General features: G+C 47.7%; 1 protein-coding gene across 1 annotated transcript; it reads right to left on the bottom strand.

The window, feature by feature from the left end:
* Window positions 1-8389: 8389 nt before the first annotated feature.
* EEF1G (eukaryotic translation elongation factor 1 gamma) lies at window positions 8390-21459 on the bottom strand. The gene is made up of 10 exons (XM_006156587.3): window positions 21304-21459; window positions 20064-20222; window positions 19020-19083; window positions 18730-18872; window positions 17785-17928; window positions 14525-14654; window positions 13948-14152; window positions 9068-9240; window positions 8852-8976; window positions 8390-8629 (listed from the first exon to the last, which is right to left on the bottom strand). Exons 1-10 carry the CDS (start codon window positions 21445-21447, stop codon window positions 8471-8473), a joined length of 1446 nt encoding a protein of 481 aa, XP_006156649.3. The 5' UTR covers window positions 21448-21459; the 3' UTR covers window positions 8390-8470.
* Between the last annotated feature and the right edge of the window lie 135 nt (window positions 21460-21594).

Genomic DNA, 21594 nt, shown 5'->3' with positions numbered 1-21594 from the left:
CACGCGCCCGGTGTGAGTTTTAAGTCACCGGGTCCGGGACGCGAACCGCGGTCGACTACGTGGGAGTCCAGCGACATAGCCATTACGCTAACTGCTGGTTCCCATGGAGGGAGGCTTCTTTATGTCAGTTTTATATTAACTTGTTCTACTTCACCAGGAGATCATGGTGCTGTGACTCTGGGTGTTTTCTAACAGCATGTCAAGGAAGACTTTCCTCCTTCCTATTAAAAAAAAATTAAAAATAAGAGTAGTTTTGGAGGAGAGAAGTGAGACGAAAAAGTGCAGTTTTCATCAGTATTGTGAAATGTGAAAATAATAAAATTGTTAAATGTTTTAGTTAATAAATAAATAAATAAATAAAGGCCGTGCTGTCTTCTGGAGGGCATCCCACCACCCTCCTGAGGCATTGTGCGCCTCATCCTCCAGACTCGCTGGCAAAGCTGAGTGAGCTCTAGGACTCGTCATCACTGGGATACCCCAGCTTCTCTCCCTGGGGGTTCCCTGATATGTATGAGTTGTGTGATGAACCTTGAGTTCCTCTGTTGCCAGGCAACTGTGCCTCTGTTTTGTTCTATTATGCCTGTTTCTATAGTAACCACAAAGGGGAGCTCTGTGGGCAGGCCCTTGCCAGGGGATTCCCCTTCCCCTCCCCTTCTCACCATAGTCTCCTTTCCTGAAATCAGTGTGTTACAGAGAAGAAAAGAGGCCAACTGCTCAAAGGGTAATCTTGGTTTTTAAACTCCTGTCCTAGAAAGTAAGCATAGTATGCATGCAGTCGCTTTTAAAGCAGGCTTTTCCCCTCATGAGGGTCCTTTTGCATGACATCCTGAGAGAGAGACTTGACTGCTAAGCCTTCTTAGTGCCATCAGGGGTCTCCCGGGCCCCATCTCCACTCTGTACACACACACCAACCCAGAGTAGCATGCCTGCCAAACAGGCTCTTCTCCATTCATTTCCTCACCTCCAAATCTCTCATCTTCCCCAGCCAAATGGCAAACCTACTAGGTGATTCTGGAATCCAAACATTATTTCCTAAGAAATTCTCAAACTCCAAGCCCAAAATACAAAGCAGCCAAATAAAATCATCCTTCTCCCAGCTCAGTTCTAATCCCAGCCTGTATTTAAACCTCAAACTGCAAACAAGGAGTTCCTGAATTACTCAGATCAGACAGCCAAGATACCCGGAAGCCTTCCCATTACACTCAGACCTAATGAAATCTTCAGGCCCAGGCAGAAGCAAGTCAAAGCTGGTTAGAGAACAAGAGACACAGAGCTCTGTCTCCAGAGTGCAGTGTGGGCGGAATGAAGGCAAAGGAAGACTGCAGGCAGGGAAAAAGGGCAGGTGGACCCACGGGTCCTGGTGGGCTCCCAGCAGCCACAGTGTGGGGATGCTGTACAGACATAAGGTAATAGGAGCGGTGGACCTGAGGTTAAGGAAAAGAAGTGATGAAACACGATTGCATGCATGAGACTGTGAAGGAAGGAGGGAGAGAGGAAACAGAAGAGCTCAGAACCCAGAGGACTGGACAGGCTGAGTTGTAAACAGGAGCTGGGGGAGGGAGCTGGAATGAACGGAGCAGCCAAAAAGGCTACAGCCAGCTCCCCTCCCCAGCAGGGAACAGGGAGAGGGAGAAAGAGGGCCTGAGAAAGGGGGTGACACCAACTTCATGCCCCTTTTTGGAATCTACTTTTCTCTCCATCTCTCCAACTTCCTCTGCCCTTCCCGTTTCCTGGAGAAAAGAGAGACCAGCCTGGGTTTCCCTGTCTCCTCTGCTTACACTTCCCCAAGTCCAGTTTAAGGAGATCAGGCTGAGCAGGGCAGGCAAGGAAAGGCCTAGGCTGCCCAGAGCCTGAGTCACTGCATAGTTGAGGTTCCTGTCACTGGAAGTCCCGCCTCTGCTACACCCTGTGCCCTCTGCCCGCCCTGGAACTTGGATTGCTGCAGCTGCCCGCCTGGAGACCTGTTCCACTTTGACACTTCTTACCACCAAGCTCCAGACCGCTGGGACTGCTGCAAGCCTTTAGTTAAGAGCCTCTCCCAGCCCCTCCGCAACCTGATGTGCTGTGCCGACCACATTCTTACTCCCCAGCTTTGGAGCTGCGAAACTCCTGCTCATCTCAAGAGTAAAAGTGACTCAGTGCCTGCAAGAGCTGTAGAAAGACGTGGATGTGCCCTTGATAAGTCACTTCCCCTCTCTAGGCTCCAGTTCCTCATAGGCCAAATAAAGGAGTTATTTGAGATGGTGGCTCAGGCAATTCCTGCACGAGGTATATTCTGTACGTCTGAGTCACAGAGCCAGAGAGTTACCATTGAAGACTGGGATAAAAGGAGTGTGTTTGCTAACCCCTGTCCTGAGAGTAGGAGGGGGTGGGTAGGGTGTGGCAAGGCGGGGCACATGCACTGCCACCATAAGGCAGCCAACACCCTGGGTAACTTGGTGACTCAGGGCCCACATGGAGGAGGGCTGGCCTGGCCAGAAAGCACCCTGTGGCTTCCCTGTGAGTCAAGGGAAACACGGATCTCCCTAAGAATGACTGGCCAGGGTCCCGCTATAACCAACTGTCCCTTCCACCTAGGTTTCCAATCCCGGTGCAGCCCCCACTTCCTGTGAGGGATGCCCTAAGGCCCTCATTCATTCTGTCTCCTCGACCTGCTCAGCTGCCTCTTCCCCTCTGACCTGACCTTGGCGATCCTGCCTCACAGCCTTTAACGGTTGCCCTCCTTACCCTCCAACAACTCCCCCTGCCCTGCCATGTTCCCTGTTTACCCCTTGGCTCTGATCATCCTCACTATCCACCCCCATCCTGGCAGAGCCAGCAGGATGATTGCAAAAGGGCTGAGCCAGCGGAGAGGCCTTCACATGACAGCTGCTCCTGCTGCACAGGGGAGGGGGCAGCTGGAAGTAGAGGTGCATTCCAAGAGAGATCCTATCGCAAACAGCCCAAACCCTGACTGACCACACAGCCCCTAATCTGCACTGCCCATTGTGTAAAAAAGGTAGAATCAACAGGCTTCCCTTGGAATCTTGAGGAAACCAGGAAAACAAAGAGGACAGGAAGACACGGGAGGGGTCTACAGAAATGAAAAGAGCCCGAGAACACCGAGATGAGGTCACCAGGCAGTGTGTGTGTGTGTGTGGAGGGGGGGGGGTCTTCACTACTGAACCTGTACCACGTACCCAAGATACCGTCCCTCCTATGAGATTCAGGTGAATAAAGTGCTTTTCGGTAACTGCCCCAACACCCTACCCTGCCCATCCCTTGGGTGCTGAGGCACTAGGACACCCCAGTAATTCCACTGGAGCAAAACGGCAGCCTATCTGGGAGCCAAGCCAGCCTGATTAGGGCAAATGGACACAAGCAGGTGGCACAGTTTCTCTAACCTTTCAGGAGAGCCAATATTTTAGCGCCACAGAATTAGGGGAAGAAAATGGGGGGGCGTACACCAAGTTACATCCAAACATTCAGATGACTAAGGCAAGCTGGGGAATTTACAAGGCATGATGGGTACACTGGGGGGGATTGCTGAGGGAGCTACAGTCATCAGCACCCCCCATCTGATGTGTGTGGAGGGCAAGTTCTGCATTCTCAGGACGCAGAGTGCAGGTTGCCATGAAAACCACAGCATTCATTTCAGAAATGGTGAGGTGGAGCCTCCATGGTCTTCATTCCTCTCCCTTCAACATTCTACACCCTCCCTCCACCTTTCAAAAGGGGAAGTGGCACATTCAGGGCATGTGGGCAGCTGGTGGGATGGGTCTCACCCAGGGAGAGCAGCTGTCCAAAGCCAGCTCAAAGCAGGACATTAAAAAAAAAAAAAAAAAAAGACAATCTAGGTCTTTCTCGGAAGAACTTCAAAGGCGTTCAACTTTTTAATAAGTGACTTAAAATAACATCTGTTTATGACCAGTATCTACTGATTTATCTACAAACTAAACCAAGTCTCCATTCACACTCCAGGCTCTGTAAAAAAAAATCTTATCTGAGGAAACTGAAACTCTGAGCCTAGACCCCCTGAGCCTCCACCCTCTTCTTTCAACCTCCCTTTGTGGAGACAGATTTTGCCAAGGGGATAAAACAGCCTCCTCCTTCCACATTTTACCTGTTTGCAAGACCCTCCTGTCCTCAGGCCCTGATCCACTCACAGAGCCCTCTTTCCTTCTGCCCCTAACCCCCCAGCCTCTGTGGCATGCAATGGACTGTGGGAGCCAGGCTGTCTGCTCTAGGTGGTGCTCAGCAGCACTAGCCTCCCCGGCACGCAGGGAAAACTGCCCGACAACCAGAGACATCCACAGTAGGCGCTTCTGATTGGCTGCCCAGCCAGGATCGGGAGTGCACAAGTCCTGAGTGGTGACTCAGGCCTCCGCAGGGCAGGGCGGGGACAGACAAACTCCAGATGTGCTTCCCCTCTTTCCTGTCCACCATCTGCCACTAGAAACTGTTAACCTCTTCCATACCCGCTCCAGCAGGGAAGCGCCTCTCATCCCCCCCCCCTTTAGTGGCCAAAGCCTCGCCTTCCTGAGGATACAACTCCCTCCCCTCAGACCTCCCCACCTCCTGGTTGTGGGTACTGGCCCTCTCCCAAGTGCAGGCCAGGCCTCATCCAGCAACCTGGCCACCCTCACTCTGCACCAAACCTCCAGGGCTAGAAGCACAGAAGACAGGATGTGCAGATGAGTCACTCCTTCTGCAGGCCCAGAGGAAGGCTAGGAGGTGGGGGTCCCTGCGTCTAGTCCATGTGGGCTGCTTTGCCTGCTGCTACCTAAGCAGTGGCCCGCCCAGAACCCTGCCCTTTTTCACTTGGGTCTCACTCGGGCCTTCCCTCAGACCTAAATCTTCTTGCACAGTTTAGCCTCTCCTGCTTTAATCGTCAACTACTGCGAAGATTAAGGGGATACCACAAAGATAGTGAAGATTGCACAAGCAAAGGAGGTGTGGTAAGAAAGGGAATTTGGGAGGAGTCAGTCAGGTCCAACAACAGGCTAAGGGCACACCCTGAGCCAGCACCTAGCACTTTCAGACCCTAGGTAGAACCCAGAATACTCAGGAACAAAACAGGTATCAAGTTTGGATCCAACTCAAAAAGAGCTGTCAGGGAGTAAAATCTGAGCAAGAACCAACCTATCCCCACCATCTGGGCTCCAAATCACTAGCCTGTCTGCCTGTTCACTCAGAACTACAGGTCAAAGAGCCCAGCACAATCCCCTCCCAACCTGCCAGCCTTTGTCAGTACCTGGGAAGGTCACCACCTTCCCCTCCCTGCCTGGACTAAGGGGTGGGATAAAAAACCCTATATAAGGGACCAGCAGGTGGCATGGTGGTTAAGGTGCTGGACACTCCCACATGACTGACCATGGTTCAAGTCTTGAACCTGGTGGCTTGCTTTCTCACTTTCTCCCTCTCTCTGGTCAAATTAAAATGAATGAATAAATACATAAAATTAAATGTAAAAAATAATTTTTAAAAAACCTACAAAAAATTTAAAGCAGAGACCAAAGGTTTCCAATTTCACCTGAGTTTACAGGTAGATCTTCAGTGATTTTTGGAAAAGCAACTAGAACCGTAATATCTGAAATACGGATTTTTGTTCTCTCTGGAGATAGCGAGCATCCTATACCAAAAACAAAAACAAAAACAAAAAAAACTCAGGAGAAAAAAATAGCAAACATTGATTGAGGAGGATATTAGATAACAATTATAACCCTTCTATATTCTAGAAATAGCAGGGCATTTTCAGAACACGGTCTTCAGGGGACAGCAGGTGATGTGGTGGTGAAGGTACTGGACCTTCCACATGGACAACCGTGGTTCTAACCCTGGACCTGAGAGCCTGAAAATCACAAAGGGCATATGTGCATGTGTGCCCAAAATTCTGAAAAAGCGAGGGACTGTGGCATGGCCAACCCCCAGAAGGGTGATTTCTCACTTTCCCTCACACTCTCTCTCCTTAACCAACAAAACAAAACAAAACACAGGGACCAGTACATGGCATGATGGTAATGTTGCTGGACTCCAACATGGGTCAAGGATCAAGTCTCAGACCCAGTAGCTTGAAATTTACGCCAGGTGCATGCGAGTGTGTGTCCAAAATTCCAAAAGAATGAAGAACGGATTGCAAGGCAGCCATCCCCCCCCAGGGGGGGGTGGGTGACTTCTCACTTTTTGTCTCTCTGGCAAGTGCACACACCTGCATCAAAAACTTTTATTTTAAATAAGTATTTTATTTATTTATTCATTCATTTATTTCTTAATTTGACCAGAGAGAGAGAGAGGGTGAGAGTGAGAGAGAAAGGAAGTGAGAAAGCAAGCCACCAGATTCAGGACTTGAACCCTGGTTGGCCATGTGGGAGTATCCAGCGCCTTAACCATCACGCCACCTGCTGGTCCCCATCAAAAACTCTCTTAAAAAAAAAAAAAACAGGCTTCAATGGCAATTAGTGGGTTAAAAAACCTGCCTTTTTTGGGAGGCAGATTTTATTTGCTATAGGGCATGTGCACTCATTAGCAAAACAGAGTTAGAAATCACTCCCCATGGGAAATGGGCCATACTGCAATATTTTCTCCATTCTCAAGATTATATGAAAACATACACAAGCATCCAGTGTGAGTTCCTTTTCATTTTTAAAAATAATTATTTATTGGGACCAGCAGTTGGTGTAATGGCTATGTGGCTTGTCTCTCATGTAGTCAACTGCAGTTTGAGTCCCGGACCAGGTGGCTTAAACTCACACAGGGCACATGTTCATGCGTGCCCAATATCCCAGGAGGATAAGAGAAGGGATTGTGGTGTGGCCATTCCCTCTGGGGGGTGATTTCTTGCTGTCTTTCTGGTGAGTACACGTGCCCTATAGCAAAAATCTCTCTCAAAAAAACTAAAAATTACCATTATTCTTCTTTAACCAGAGAGAGAAACTAAGTGAGAAAGCAAGCCACCAGGTCTGGGACTTAAAACTGTGGTTGACCATGTGTGAGTCCAGCACCTAAACTACCACACCACCTGCTGCCCAGGCCAGACCAGTGAGAGTTCCATGCTATGGGGTCTGGGACTCAAAGGTGATCAGCCATGTGAATCAATCCAGTGCCTTAACCACTATGCCACCTGCCGGCCCCTTCCAAAAGCGCTTCTACCACTTACTGTGCATGATCAGACAGGTTTACTGAAATCTCCAAAGCCTCTCTGTTCGAGCTGATATACAGCCAAGGTAAGGGTCAAGTGGCTCGTGTGAGAGCACTGAGCCAGGTGCTCCTGCATGCTCGAGATAGCTGGACTACGACCCAATACTGCCACGGCCTACCTCACTGAAGTGGTGGAAAATATGTTCCTCTGCCCTGTGAGCTACGGAAATGAGTGCTTACCATTACTATCATCATCCATTCCCTTCAGCAAGGAAGGGTCTGGAAATTTGGCCCCTAAGAATTAGGAAGTTACATGGGTCAGCAGCTAGCATGGAGGATGAAGCAGCTGGATACCACATAAACTGTGTGGTTCAAGTCTCGCACCCGACAGCTTGAAAAACATGCCAGGACGTGTGTGTGTGTGTGTGTGTGTGTGTCCAAAATCCCAAGGAGAATGAAGGGATTGTGACACAGCCATTTCCCCTCAGGGTTAATCTCACTTTTCCTCTCTCCAACAAGTGCACATACCTTGTAGTAAAATTAACAATTAGGAAATTACATGACCCCATGTCATCACCTACTCTGCTTCCAGAATTTCCCCGCTAGAAAATAGTGCAGTTAGCATAATGGTTATGTCGCTGAACTCTCATGTAGCCGACTGTGGTTCAAGTCCTGGACCCGCTGGCTTAAACTCACGCAGGGCACGTATGTGTGCATGCCTAAGATCCTGAGAGGAGAATGGAGAAGGGATTTTGGCGTGGCCATCCCCCCTGGGGGGTGATTTCTCATTTTCTCTCTCTTTCTGGCAAGCACACGCATCCTATAGCAAAAACCTCTCCCCCCAAAAAAGAAAAAAAAAGTCATCACCATAGGAAGCAGAGCAATAACCCAAACCAAGGGGTCAGCCCCAAGGCCTAGTGGTTAAGGGAGCCAGATCCCATACAGCCAATGCTGTGGTTCAAATCTCAGTCCAGGTGGTTTGAAAAACATACTGGGCACTTGTGTGTACACATCCAAAATCCTAACGAGGTGTAGAAATGAAAGGATTGTGGCATGAACACACTCCACTGATGAGGGTGTGTTCTCCTGCTCCCTCTGGCAAGCACACATGACCTCTGGCCAAAAGCCAGAAACAACAAAACTGAGGACAGGCTCTACTGCTCTTCTGTAGATCTCCTACAAATCAAGGTACTACAGTCATAAACACCCTGCTTCAACATTATCTACTCCCTTCTGAAGAAAGCCATCACTCACAAAGGAAGCAAGACAGGAAAGGATTCAATGTTCAGTTTCCTTTAATGACCCCCATTCTCCCTGAAGGGCAGGTGCAGGCAGCTAGGTGATGGCGAGCCGTTCACTTGAAGATCTTGCCCTGATTGAAGGCTTTGCCGACATGCTGGAAGGCCCCCTCCCAGGAAAAGTACTCTCGAACCAGCGTCTGGGTTTCCTCGCTGCTAGGGTCCAGTTTCCGCCATGTGTATGACTCATAGTCCACCTGCCAATCTGGACTCAGCTAGAGATACAAAGGCAGCAAAGAAGCATGTGGTCAGATTACTGGACGCGGTCCCATACCTGTGTCACTTGACACCAGATCCCAAGACTGCAGCAAATGCTACTAACTCCTTCCCATATACATTCCTGAGCTCTCCTGAATGCCCACTGGCCCAGGCACAAACCCTTGAGCTTCCTATATCCTTGCCCCACCCTAAACAGATTCCCCCTGCACCTTCCTTACCGGAAAGGCAAGCTCTTGGCCTCGAAAGACCCAAACTCCAGAAATGGAACTGCTATTGTTGGTTCCAAAGAGAATGACACTGGCAAAGGCATTCTTCCTCAGCTTGTCCAGTCTCTGGAACATTCCTGAAGAGGCAAGAGGGAACACTCAGTCTTTGAAATCTCATTCCCACTATCCTGGTTCTCCTTTCTCGTCCCAAGCCCGTCCTCTTCTCACCAGTGATAAGGTTGCAACTCATGAAAGTCTGGGTGAGCTCTTCAGGGAAACGGTACTCGGAATACCACAGGGACCAGCCATCCTTATCAAAGTGCTCCCAGAAATATGGCAGCGCCACAGAGGATGTGTCCTCATTGGAGTACTTGCGCTTAAATTCATCCAACACAAAGGTACTGAAAGGAAGAAGAAAAACATAAGGTGATCAGTAAGAAGGTCCCACAGGGATAACAAAGGGATGCCAGGCTGAGAAACGCTAACAATGTTTCCACCGAAAATTGACCTGTTTAAAGAAGCGGTCACTGTGCTGGCAGGTGTGTATAACCTTAGGAAGGAAGAGAGCTAACGGGGTCTGAACAGGGGCCTAGGCTGCTCCCCTGTGTAAAGTTTGCTAGGAACATGGTAGGTGGGACTCAGGGAGCACAGTGAGACCTGCCCCAGGAAAGCCATGGTTAACTGCTGCCCCCAGGTGGAGAGGGAGTGAGGACTCTAATTTTTTCATGGTCCAGCTCTCCCTGGGCATTTTTCCATGAGCTACATTCAGCTACTGACTCACCCGTCTCTTACCCCTCGCCATACAGGCCTCTTCAGATTACGGAGCAGTAAGGGGAATGTATGCAGCGAGTGTGTTCAAAGGGCCTCCACTCAAATCTTTTTTTATTTTAAAGAATTATTTATTCATTTCCATATATTCATTCATTTAATTTGACCAGAGAAAGAACAGAAGGAAAGTGGGAACGCAAGCTACCATGGTCTGGCATGTGGGAGTATCCAGCACCTTAACCACCACGCCACCTGCTGGTCCCCATCCACTCAAATCTTAAACTCATGCCCTTTAGGCCTTCCAGAACCCTTAAGCATCATGCCACTAGTAAGCCTCTTGTTTTGTTTGTTTGTAAATATTTATTAGGACCAGCGGATGGCATAGTAGTTATATCACTGGACTCCTATGTAGTAGGCCATGGTTCCAGTACAGGTGCAGGTGAGTACCCAAAATCCGAAGAAGGGACTGTGGCGTGGCCATCGCCCCCCCCCCCCCGGAAATGATTTCTCACTTTCTGTGTATGTCTCTCCAGTGAGTGCAAGCACCCTATAGAAAAAAATCTCTATATATAAATAAAACAACTGGGGCCAGCAGGTGGTGTGATGGTTAAGGGAGCTGGACTCCCACATGGCCGACTGCAGTTCAAGTCTTGGACCTGGCAGCTTGTTTTCTTACTTTCTCTCTTCTCTCTCTCGCTTACTCTTTTGCTCTGACCCTCTCTGGTCAAATTAAAAATAAAATAACTCTTGTAAAAGAATTTGTTTTTTAAAGAAATTTTTTAAAATTGTATTTATTATCATTATTCTTCAATCTTGACCAGAGAAAGGGAGAGTGAGAAAGCAAGCCGCCAGGTCCAGGACTCAAACTATGGTCAGACATGTGAGAATCCAGCATCTCAATCACCACGCCACCTGCTGCTATTTTATATATTTTTACTTATTCATTTTTTTTTTAATTTGCTACAGGGTATGCACACTCACCAGAGAAAGAGAGAAAGTGACAAAGCAAGCTACTAGGTCTAGGACACAAACTGCAGTAGGCCATGTGTGAGTCCGGCCTTGACTACCGTGCCACCTGTTGGTCCCTCAGGTTATCTCTGAAGTGAACTAGTGCAAGGAGCAAAGCATACCAGCATCAACACAGGTGAAGTTACTTGTCCCCGTGGAAGAGTTCTATTTCCTTTCTTTCCAATTATAAAAGCATAGGCTGACGAAAGAAAAGCACCTATAATGCCAGTAAACAGGGTAACTTACTAGTATTTTTTCAACTTACTAGTATTTAATGTATTTCCCTCCAATTTTTGATTTTTTCAAAACCGTAGCCATAAAATAGCAATTTTGTGCCTTATTTTGTTGATACTAGTAATTCTTAGGAGGCCAGTTGGTAGTGTGGCAATGAAGACAGCTGGATCCGGGAACCAGCAGTTAGCATAATGGCTATGTCGCTGAACTCCCACATAGTCAACCGTGGTTCGCGTCCCGGACCCAGTGGCTTAAAACTCACGCCAGGCGCGTGTGCGTGTGTGCCCAAGATCCCGAGAGGAGAATGGAGAAGGGATTGCGCCATGACCATCCCCCCTGGGGGGTGATTTCTCGCCGTCTCTATGTCCCTCTCTGTCTGGCGAGCGCACACGCCCTATAGCAAAAAACCTCTCCAAAAAACAAACAAACAGGTATATGTTCATGCATGCCCAAAATCCTGAGTGGAAGGAGAAAAACTAATCAAGGAAAGACCACATCCCATTGGGAGGTGTTTTCTCTTTCTCTCTCTCTCTGGCAAGCACACATGCCCTCTGATGATTAAAAAAAAAAAAAAAAAATTCCTTGCAAATGTTTATTTTGTTGATGATTACAGCATGTATGTGCACACCTGAAAAAGAGAGAGAAAGAGAGAAGTCCCTTTCACAAGGTCTCATCATGCTGCAATTCCTTATCCCTGGCTCCCCAGCTCATCAGGATCCTGGGCACCCATATGTACACACATCTGGCAGTCTCAAGCCAGACAGGATCAGAATCAGCAGTTGGCCATGTGGCTTTCAGCCTACAAACTGCACCTTCAGGTTGGACCTCTTTGAAAATATTTTAATAGCTAAATAACCTACTGCATGATTGTGCCATAAATATATGAAGACCTGAATGTTACACCAAATGTTCAGTTAGCTCAATTATTCATTAGCATAAACATTGCCCCAATGAGTATCACATTATTCACTCAATCCTCATAACAAAGCCATCAGCTAGACTGTTATCTTTTCCTTTTCTATTTGCAGATGAAGTGGTGCAGCCTATCCGAGCTTACACTGTAATAAAACAGAATCTGGTCATTAATGCTTGGATCCAAGTTCCTTTCCAAATGCTCACCAGACACCTGATCCGAAGAACTTTAAAACCTCAACCTAGGACCAGCAGGTGGTATGGAGATTAAGGTAACTGAATCCCACATGGATGACAATAAAGTTTAAATCCAGAATCCTTGAACTCATGCTGGGGTTGTGTGTGTGTGTGCCCAAAATTCCGAGATGAAAATGGACTGTGGCAACGCCATCCCTTCTAGGAGGTGATTTTTCACTTTCTCCCACTTTCTCTCTGGTGAGCTCACATGCCCTAAAGAAAATTGGGGGGGGCGGGGGCACATCACATACCTCAACCACCCAAATGCAGAGAACGGGTTTTTCATCTGACTGTTCAAACTTTATTATTCATTATCATGTATCCTTTTTTCCAGAATAGATGGCAGGCCAGCCAGCGGCATGATGGTTAAGGATCCAGCCAGGCAGCTGGATTCTCACATGGCTGACTGCACAGTTTGAGTCCCAGATTCAACAGCTTAAAAAATGCACCGTGTGTGTACACGTGTGCGCATGCACCCAAAACCCCAAGAGAGAACAAGGATTGCAGCATGGCCCTATATACAGCTGGGTGCTTACTTGCTTTCCCTACTCCTCCTACTCCATTGAAAGTACACTTACCCTATAGCAAATTAAAAAAAAAAAAAAAGGATGGATGGCTTTGGCAATGACAATATTGAGTGGGTAAGTAAAATGTAGGAAAAAAAGGAATTACAGGGGCCAGTAGGTGGCATAGTGGTTAAGGTGCTGAATCCCACAGACCTCACTCCAGTTTGAATCCAGACCAGGCTGCTTGAGTAACATCCCAGGTATGTTTGCATCCACACCCAAAATCTCAAGGAGAATGGAAAAGGGAATGTGGCATAGCCATCTCCCCAGGGGGAGGTTTCTCACTTTCCCTCTCTCTGGCTGTCTTCTCAGTGAACACACATGCCCTATAGCAAAATCTTTTTTTTGGAGAGGTTTTTTGCTATAGGGTTTTGCTGGCGTGCGCTCGCCAGAAAGAGACAGAGAGACAGAAAGAGAGAAATCACCCCCCAGGGGGAATGGCCAGGCTGTAATCCCTTCTCCTCCATGCTCCTCGCTCCTCTCGGGATCTTGGGCAGGCGCACCTGGCACGAGTTTAAGCCACCGAGTCCAGGACATGAACCACGGTTGACTACATGGGAGTCCAACGACATAACCATTATGCTAACTGCTGGTCCCCCTATAGCAAAATCTTAAAAAAAAAAAAAAAAAAAGGAAAAGGACCACAGAACACATACTTCTGTTCCTTGAATTCCCAGTAAAATGAAGTGGAGCAGTGACTCAAGCGTACAGCTGAGCAAGCTCTGGGTGTCCCATTTTTTCCCACACCAAAAAAATCTCCTTTCTGCTATATTCTTTCTTCCAAGGACCTCTACATTTACTAAGAGGATACAACCAACCACCCCACCCATCTTCCTCCTCCTTGGGGAGGGAGTTTTCAACTCCTCCAATCTTGGAAACAATAACTAGGTGCAACACGATGTGGTCATTATCAGCATCCTTCCTCTTAGCCAGTAATCTCTGCAGTTTGATTCATCAAAACAGAAAAAAAAAAAAAATGGTTCTGCTTCGGTGTCCACCACCTTTGCACAAAGTCCGGCAAAGCTGACATGAGGCTCTGGTGCCGTCTTCCTCCCCGTACCCGTGTCAGTTCCACAATCTCAAATGCATGAGCACACTCAAGGTCAATTCACCTCCATACCAATTTCTTGCCCCTGCCACTTTCTTTGCTAGAAAGGGGGTTCCAATCTTCCTGAATGTTGGATGCATTTGGAATTGGCTTTCCACTTTCAAAATTTCTCTAATCCTTGATGATAAGCTCAGAAAGTTGCTTTTTGCTCTTAAACTATACCTTTCAAATTTTTGGGACAACCTAAATTTCTGGGACCAGCTGTGTGTGAGGAGATACACAGGTAAGACCAGGCCTTCTCAGACCCACACCCCCACATCTTTCAAGATTCTTACCTCTTGGGTAGATGAGCAAAGGGGTCCTTGGCCTTGGGCTCCGCAGCCAGTGCCTGCTCACATTCATCCATCTCCTCCTCAGGAGCAGGGGCAGCAGCCTTTTTGTCCTCTTTCCGCTCGGCCTGGGGCTTCTGCTTCTCTTCCCGTGAACCCTTCTCTTTCCGTGGGGTATCTTTTTTAGGCTGGCTCTCTGCGAACTTCTTAGCTGGTGCAAAGGAAGTGAGGAAAGTGAATGTCCTGCCTCTTTCCATAACCCCTCAAAACCAGACAGCAGACAGGCTAACAGAGGAAATGATGGATGAAATAACAAAGAACCTAGGCCCTACCTAGACTGTCACCCATCACTTCGCTGTGTGTATACCCACGAGCAAGGACACAACCCTAAAGAGCAAGTGAAAGTTACAGCACAACTCTACATATTAAAGCAAAGGAGAGCACAAGTGTATACAAAACATTATTACATAATACCCTATGGCTTTTTGGGGATCTACATAAACCAAAAGCTAGCTAGACAAAGGGTTGACATGGAGCCAACCAGACCCTGACACTGGTCACATGTTTGTCTCCTCAGACTTACCGTCAAACTGGGCCATCTTCTCACACAGTTTCACCTCCCCCAAGACGGCTCGGAACTGGGGCTGGTTAATGCAGGTGAGGAACCAGCGGTTGGTATTGGGAAAGGCCTGGCGGAAAGAAGGCTCCAAAACCTGCCAGGATATAAGAGTGGAAACAGAGACAGTGTAAGGAAAGATTCTTAAGAGTTACAAGAAGAGAGAGCACACGCCTTCTTTCTCCATCAGAACCTCAGCCTTCATCTTCCCCTCAAACTCCATAGAACAGTAACGTTTATCCTCCCTATGTTTTCCCTGAAGGACAAGCTACCATTTGTTTTTTTAATCTCTTTGCAGTCCAGTCCAATTGAATGGATGTGTGGGTTTATCCTCCACTTACTGTGACTCTACTTGACAAGAATACTTTTGTCTTATCCTTTTACAAAACCATTTCGTGTCTACTCTTTACAATTTTTTTTTGGAGAGATTTTTACTATAGGGCGTGTACGCTCGCCAGACAGACAGAGAGAGACTGAGAGACAGAAAGCGAGAAATCACCCCCCAGGGGGGATGGTCACGCCGCAATCCCTTCTCCTCCATTCTCCTCTCATGATCTTGGGCACGCACGCACACGCACCCGACGTGAGTTTTAAGCCACCGGGTCCAGGACGCGAACCGTGGTTGACTACGTGGGAGTCCAGCGACATAGCCATTATGCTAATTGCTGGTTCCCTACTCTTTACAATATTTTTAGAATTATTTAATTTCATGTCCCACCACCCCAAAATTTGCTATAGAGCACATGTGCTCACCAGAGAGAGTGAGGGAAAGTGAGAAAACAAGCTGTCAGGTCCAGGACTCAAACATGGTCGGCCACACAGGAGTCCAGCACCTTAAAAGCACCATGCCAATTACTGGCTTCCATTGTTAATAATTTTTTAAATTTCATCTATCAGGGCCGGCAGCTGGCATAGTGATTAAGGTGCCAAATTCCCACACAGTCGTTAACAGTTCAAGGCCCAGTCACACAGCTTGAAACTCATCCTGGGTGGTGCTTTTGTGCGTGTGTGCGTGTGTGTGTGTGTGTGTATACGCACGTGCATGCACCCAAAATCCCAAGAGGAAAAAGGAGAAGAGACTGTGGTGTGGCCATCTCCCCTGGGGGAGTCTCATCTCTCACTTTCTGTATCTGGCAAGCATATACATCCTATAGCAGAAAATCCCATTTCAAAAATTTTTTTCCCAGGGGAACCAGCAGTTAACGTAATGGCTATGTCGCTGGACTCCCACGTAGTCGACCGCGGTTCGTATCCCAGACCCGGTGGCTTAAAACTCACGCCGGGAGCGTGTACATGTGTGACCAAGATCCTGAGAGGAGAATGGAGGAGAAGGGATTGCGGCGTGACCATCCCCCTTGGGGGGTGATTTCTCGCTTTATGTCTCTATGTCTGTCTCTGTCTGTCTGGTGAGCGCACGCGCCCTATAGCGAAAACCTCTCCAAAAAAAACCCTTTTTTTTTCCCAGGACCAGCAGTTGGCATAATGGCTATGTCACTGGACTCCCATGTGGTCGACCACGGTTTGAGTACCGGACCTGGTGGCTTAAACTCACACCAAGCACATGTGCATGAGTGCCCAAGATCCCGAGAGGAGAATGGAGAAGAAGGGACTGCAGAGTGGCCATCCCTCCTGGGGGGTTGTGTGTGGTGATTTCTCGCTTTCTCTCTATCTGTCTGCCTTTCTGGAGAGTGCACGAGCCCTCTCCAAAAACCTCTCCCAAAAAAAAGAAAAAAAAATTTTTCCCATCAATAAAAACTAAAAAATGGAAGGTAAGCAGCCCTGTAGCCCAGTGGTTAAAGGAACTGGATCCCACACGGGTGATAGGAGTTGAAATCTTGGTCCCTGTGGCTTGAAAAATGGCAAGTGTGAAAGCATGTGTGCCCAAAATCTCAACAGGATAAAGAAATCAAAGAAACTGCAGGGCCAGCAGGTGGCACAGTGGTTAAGGCACTAGACTCCCACGTGGCTGGCTGCAGTTCGAGCCTTGTATCCAGTGGCTTGAAAATCATGCGTGGCACACTTGCATGCATGTCCAAAATCCTGAGAGAATGGAGAAGGGACTGCAGCGTGGCCATCCACCCAAGAGGGTGAGTTTTCACTTTCCTTGTCTCTCTCCTGTGAACACACATGCCCTATGGCAGAAAAAACAAACTCAAAAAACCCCTTATATTGACTATACAACATAAACACACTATCATCCTACTTCAGAAAGTTAAAACAAACAAACAAAAACTCCAAAAGCAAAAAAAGTACAACCAAGACCAGCTCAGTGTCAAAAAGAAGCTAGATCCCACAAGTTCCATCACAGTACATTACCCCAGCCCCAGAGGCTTGAAGCAGTTTGTAGGCATGGCCAAACTCCCTATGGGATGGAGAAATAGAGAAAATGGGATTTGAAACTCATGGGGACGGGAGGCTTTCTCTCTCCTATTTGGTGGGTGCACACACCCTTTGGCAATTACAAAAAGAAAAGCACAAACATATAGATTAATGGACAGTCCTCTAAATTAAGCTTAGTCTCACGAAGAACTCACTGTTGTCATTTTTTTAGTTTGCCAGGATCAAAGGGGTAGAAAATCTTGTCATGGAGACAGTACGTGGACTCAAATTCTACTGCCTACTTACTAGCCACGTGTCCTTGTGCAGGTTACACCTCTCACCCACACAACAGGTGTAGACTCACTAAACTGATCCTCAGCAGGCCCTTGGCACAGGGTCCACCATGCAGTAAGGGAACTTTTTCTGCGCTATCATCACATTTTCATTCTAGACCATCACAGTCTGAGAGCTGCTGTTTGGAAACCAATAATGTCATTCTTTTCAGACCCAATAACGATAGTGATTATCACTGCCCTAGTTTTATAGATCAGAGGAGGAAAAGGATCTCTCTCACATATACCCCCCCCACACACATTAGTAAATAATGAAGCCAAGACCTAGATCTGCTTCCTAAAGACCTTGATGCTACCAATCCTCACAACTAAGCACCGGCTTCCCAAGAAATACGGGAACCTAACATCTTAGCTGCCAAATAGGAACCAAGGACAACAGTATTATCCAACTTCTCATGGTCGTCAGCCCTGGGATTCTAACTGGGGTTCCTACAGATTTCTGCACATCCAAGATGTCAGCACGATGCCAAGAGGAGGAATGGGGAAGACATGCGGGTTTGTGACTAGTCCCCCCCTCAGTGTAATCCTGCCAAACAGATTAATTATAAACTCTACCTGTTTATAGAGCCACAAAAGGGTGCAGACAACTGTGATGTCAGCCAGTGTCACTCGTTCGCCCACCAGGAAAGTCCTCGTCTTTAAGTGAGCATCCAGCAACCCCAGAATTCGCCTCACCTCCTCCTTTGCATTCTCTGTGGCCTGTGAATGTAAAATGATCAAAATCAGCAGCGGATACCAATCTCCTTCCCTCTAACGGAACTAAATAAGTTATTTCACTTACTGAATCCTGGCTACTCCCACCCTCTCTCAATTCAGTTAAATTCTAGAGTCATTCCTAATGAATCACAGATGAAGCTCTTGACATTAAATATTTTCATGGTCAGTCTGGCTTCATTTTTGACTGCACTGATGTAACCTTTTTTTTTTTCTTGGAGAAGTTTTTGCTATAGGGCGCGTGCGCTCACCAGACAGACAGAGAGAGACAGAGAGATAGAAAGTGAGAAATCACCCCCCAGGGGGATGGCCACGCAGCAATCCCTTCTCCTCCATTCTCTTCTTGGGATCTTGTGCAAGCATGCACATGTGCCCAGCGTGAGTTTAAGCCACTGGGTCCGGGACTCAAACCGCGGTCAACTACATGGGAGTCCAGCGATATAGCCATTACACCAACTACTGGTCCCTGCACTGATATAATCTTTTACCTTTGGATTTTAGAAGGAAACTTAGAGGTCTGGTCTAACCACTCCCCTACACCATTTGGTAAAACCTCTTTTTAACAAAAACCTCTCCTCTGATCATTTATGGCAGAAACCTCCTCCACGGGGTCTGGCAGAGAACCCAGAAATCATCAACCTCCTAGAACACCAAACTTACATCCCAAAGATTATGTCTTCCCATTGCCCATAGTCTTGCCTTTTTTCAACCTATTTCTTACTCCCCAAAACTTAAGAGCTGATGCCATTCCTGCCCCCTAGCTAGTCCCCAAGTTCCAAGGCTCACCTGTTTGTTATGGTGCATGATGCCCAAGGTGGGGAACACCCAGGTACTGGCTGGGGGCACTATGTCACCATCAGCAAAGCTCACCCACTGCACCACCTGGGCTGCTGCCTCTGGAGTACTTCCTCGCAGCTCCTCATTGCTCACTGCAGAGGCACAACACAAAGGTCAGAACTCTGGGGTCATGCCAACACCAATCAAGAAGAATTGATTGTCCACTCCAGCTCACCTTCATCCTCTCCTACATCCCTCACCTCCAGACCCTCCCATTCACACATATCCATGCAAATTACCATAGTAGGCAATGGCATTGCTCTCAAACACACAGAATCCATCATCACCCTCAAATGCTGGGACCTAGGGACAAAATAGCAAAAAGATAAAAGTAAAACACACAGAGATTGCACAGTAGCCAAACCCAGGGATTCAATGGTTTTGAATAAAAATGTTTACATAAGGCTGATAACCTTTGTTATCAAATTCTTTTTCTTTTTTCTTTTTTTTTGGAGAGGTTTTCGCTATAGTGCACGTGCACTTGCCAGACAGAGACAGACATAGAGACATAAAGCGAGAAATCACCCCCCAAGGGGGATGGTCACGCCGCAATCCCTTCTCCATTCTCCTCTCAGGATCCTGGGTACGCACGCACACGCGCCCGGCGTGAGTTTTAAGCCACCGGGTCCGGGACACGAACCACGGTTGACTACGTGGGAGTCCAGCGACATAGCCATTACGCTAACTGCTGGTTCCCTGTTATCAAATTCTTGATACTAAAACTCAAGAACCAGAAATACTTTAATAAGTTGGTATCCTCTGCTATCACAATATCTGAACTAAGTAACTCCAAAGATGTGGATATTGTATTTGTATAAAATCCCTCAATCAAATATGCAGATGGCCAGAAGCCAAATATTACATCTACGTCTATACCACTGAAAATCAGGGTGTGACACCCCCCAACATGTGACGTTCTCTATATTTAACATGGTTTTTTACCTATCTCTGTAAACCCCCTGGGGTAACAATACTCGTAACAAGACACCTGACATATTTATACTGAAAACACCTGCTTGAAACTCATTCTCCTTCCCCCAAAAAATAAGCCTGTAAATTTTATGAAGTCACTGGATATGTATTATTTTTAACAACTCAATATATAAGTCACTGGATATGTATTATTTTTAACAACTAACTCAATTTACATTTTCTTAAAATTACTGAAATATGAAAGAAAGAAAATAAACCAGGAAGGTCCTTTTAAAGATGGAGGCCATTTCCAGAACAATGGAATCCTTAGGTTCTCTAGACTCTACTGGTCTCTCTACTTCCCTACTCACCTTGCCCGCAGGAAACTTGCGAAGAAATTCGGGGGTGCGGTTGGTTTGGCCAAAGTGGAAGTGGGGTGGTGCGGAAAGCACGCGGACCTGAGCCCCACTGTACTGAGCAGCGATGAGGGCCTTGAAGGCCCTCCAGTTTTCAGGGTATGTGTACAGGGTCTATGTGAGAAAAGGAAGGAAAAAATTAATATGAGTACAAGGGTTCCAGTCCTAACCGCTACTCCTGCATGACTTTCCTAAATAATCCCCATGTTCAGTGCATTCTTTTACTCCCTCTGTTGAACCAAGTTCTTTAGTACCAATCATATGTAATAAGAGTCCTTGAAATACCAGAAACAGAACTGCACATCAACTGCTAAATAAAGCTTGTTGACAGATCTGACCTTCCCTAAGGACATGTCCAGAAGCATTCTTCTCTTCCCCTCAAAATATCTTCAAGAAATCCAGGCTACTAGCTCCATCAGACTCCATCTGCCTGCACACACACACTCCCCCTTCCCAGAGCCCTTGCTTCATTCATTGATGGTTACCAAGCGCCTGCCTACTCTACTGCCAAGCTGCTCGACGCTTCAAAACCATCACCCATGTCGCCAAAGCGCACATGCACCGACCAAGAGGTTGACAAGTTCCCTCGGAACAGCCAAAGAGTTACCCAATGGCATGCCCTCTTCCTAAATCAACTCCGCTCCCTAAAAGCCTTTTTTTCCTTGCACATACCCGTCCCTCTGCTCCTGTCCCACAACGGGTTCCCTGCTGTTGCCTTCTCTATTAACCTGGCCAGAGGAGTCCAACTGATCTGATTTCACGGGAGATTCCTGTCGCTCCCACAACTCCTCAAGAGAGGATCTTGAACCATGCAACCCGTACCTGCCCACAAAGACCCTCCTCTTCACCCTGCTCCCGTTGCCACACAAAACGGTCGCACAAGTTCCGTCCACTTGTTCAGACTCCACATCTCAAAACGGCGATAAAGCCGGGCACCCCCGTTTCAGGCTCCAAACCGCTTGGATGCGGTATCTCTTTTCTCCTCTAGCCCAGACCCTTCCACCTCTGGCCTCCGAGAACCCCAGCTTCAGTTCTCTTCCAGGCCCTAGGAGCCCTGCTGTCTAACAGTGAAGTGTGTAGATCCTGGATCAGTTCATTACTCAGTTCCAGAACTCCTATGGCGACTACTGGCCCCACTCTGGCAGAGGATGGCGGTGGATGGGGCGACCCGGATCACCAGAGCCGGCAAACTTACCCCAGCCGCCATGGTGATTCCGCAGAGAAAGGGGGTGGGGCTGTCGGTACTGCCGCAAAGTGAGCCGCCAAGGAGAGAAGGGAGGGGGAGGGAGAGCGCCGTGGAGAAACAGCAGCCGGAAAGCAAGGACGGCATAGAAGACATACGCACGACAGTTCTGTACCCCTCCGAGCTGAAGTGGAAAAGGCAGGGGGTGGGGCCTGCGGGCTGGCGCGGAAAACACTCGCGCCTGCGCAGTGAGCGGCTTGCAGGTCCTGCCGCTCTGTTGTAGCCGGCCAATCGGAGCTCCGA

Source organism: Tupaia chinensis, unplaced genomic scaffold (assembly GCF_000334495.1).
Source record: "Tupaia chinensis unplaced genomic scaffold, TupChi_1.0 Scaffold000502_1, whole genome shotgun sequence".
Taxonomy (NCBI): Eukaryota; Metazoa; Chordata; class Mammalia; order Scandentia; family Tupaiidae; genus Tupaia; species Tupaia belangeri.
Note: the sequence above shows the minus strand (reverse complement) of the source record. Positions and strands in the feature narration are given on the sequence as shown.

Coding starts and splice junctions, on each gene's coding strand:
- EEF1G (XM_006156587.3), bottom strand. CDS start 21,447: ATGTCTTCTATGCCGTCCTTGCTTTCCGGCTGCTGTTTCTCCACGGCG. Junction 17,929..18,729: donor TCATGCACCATAACAAACAG/GTGAGCCTTGGA, acceptor TTACATTCACAG/GCCACAGAGAATGCAAAGGA. Junction 8,630..8,851: donor GCCAAGAGCTTGCCTTTCCG/GTAAGGAAGGTG, acceptor TTGTATCTCTAG/CTGAGTCCAGATTGGCAGGT.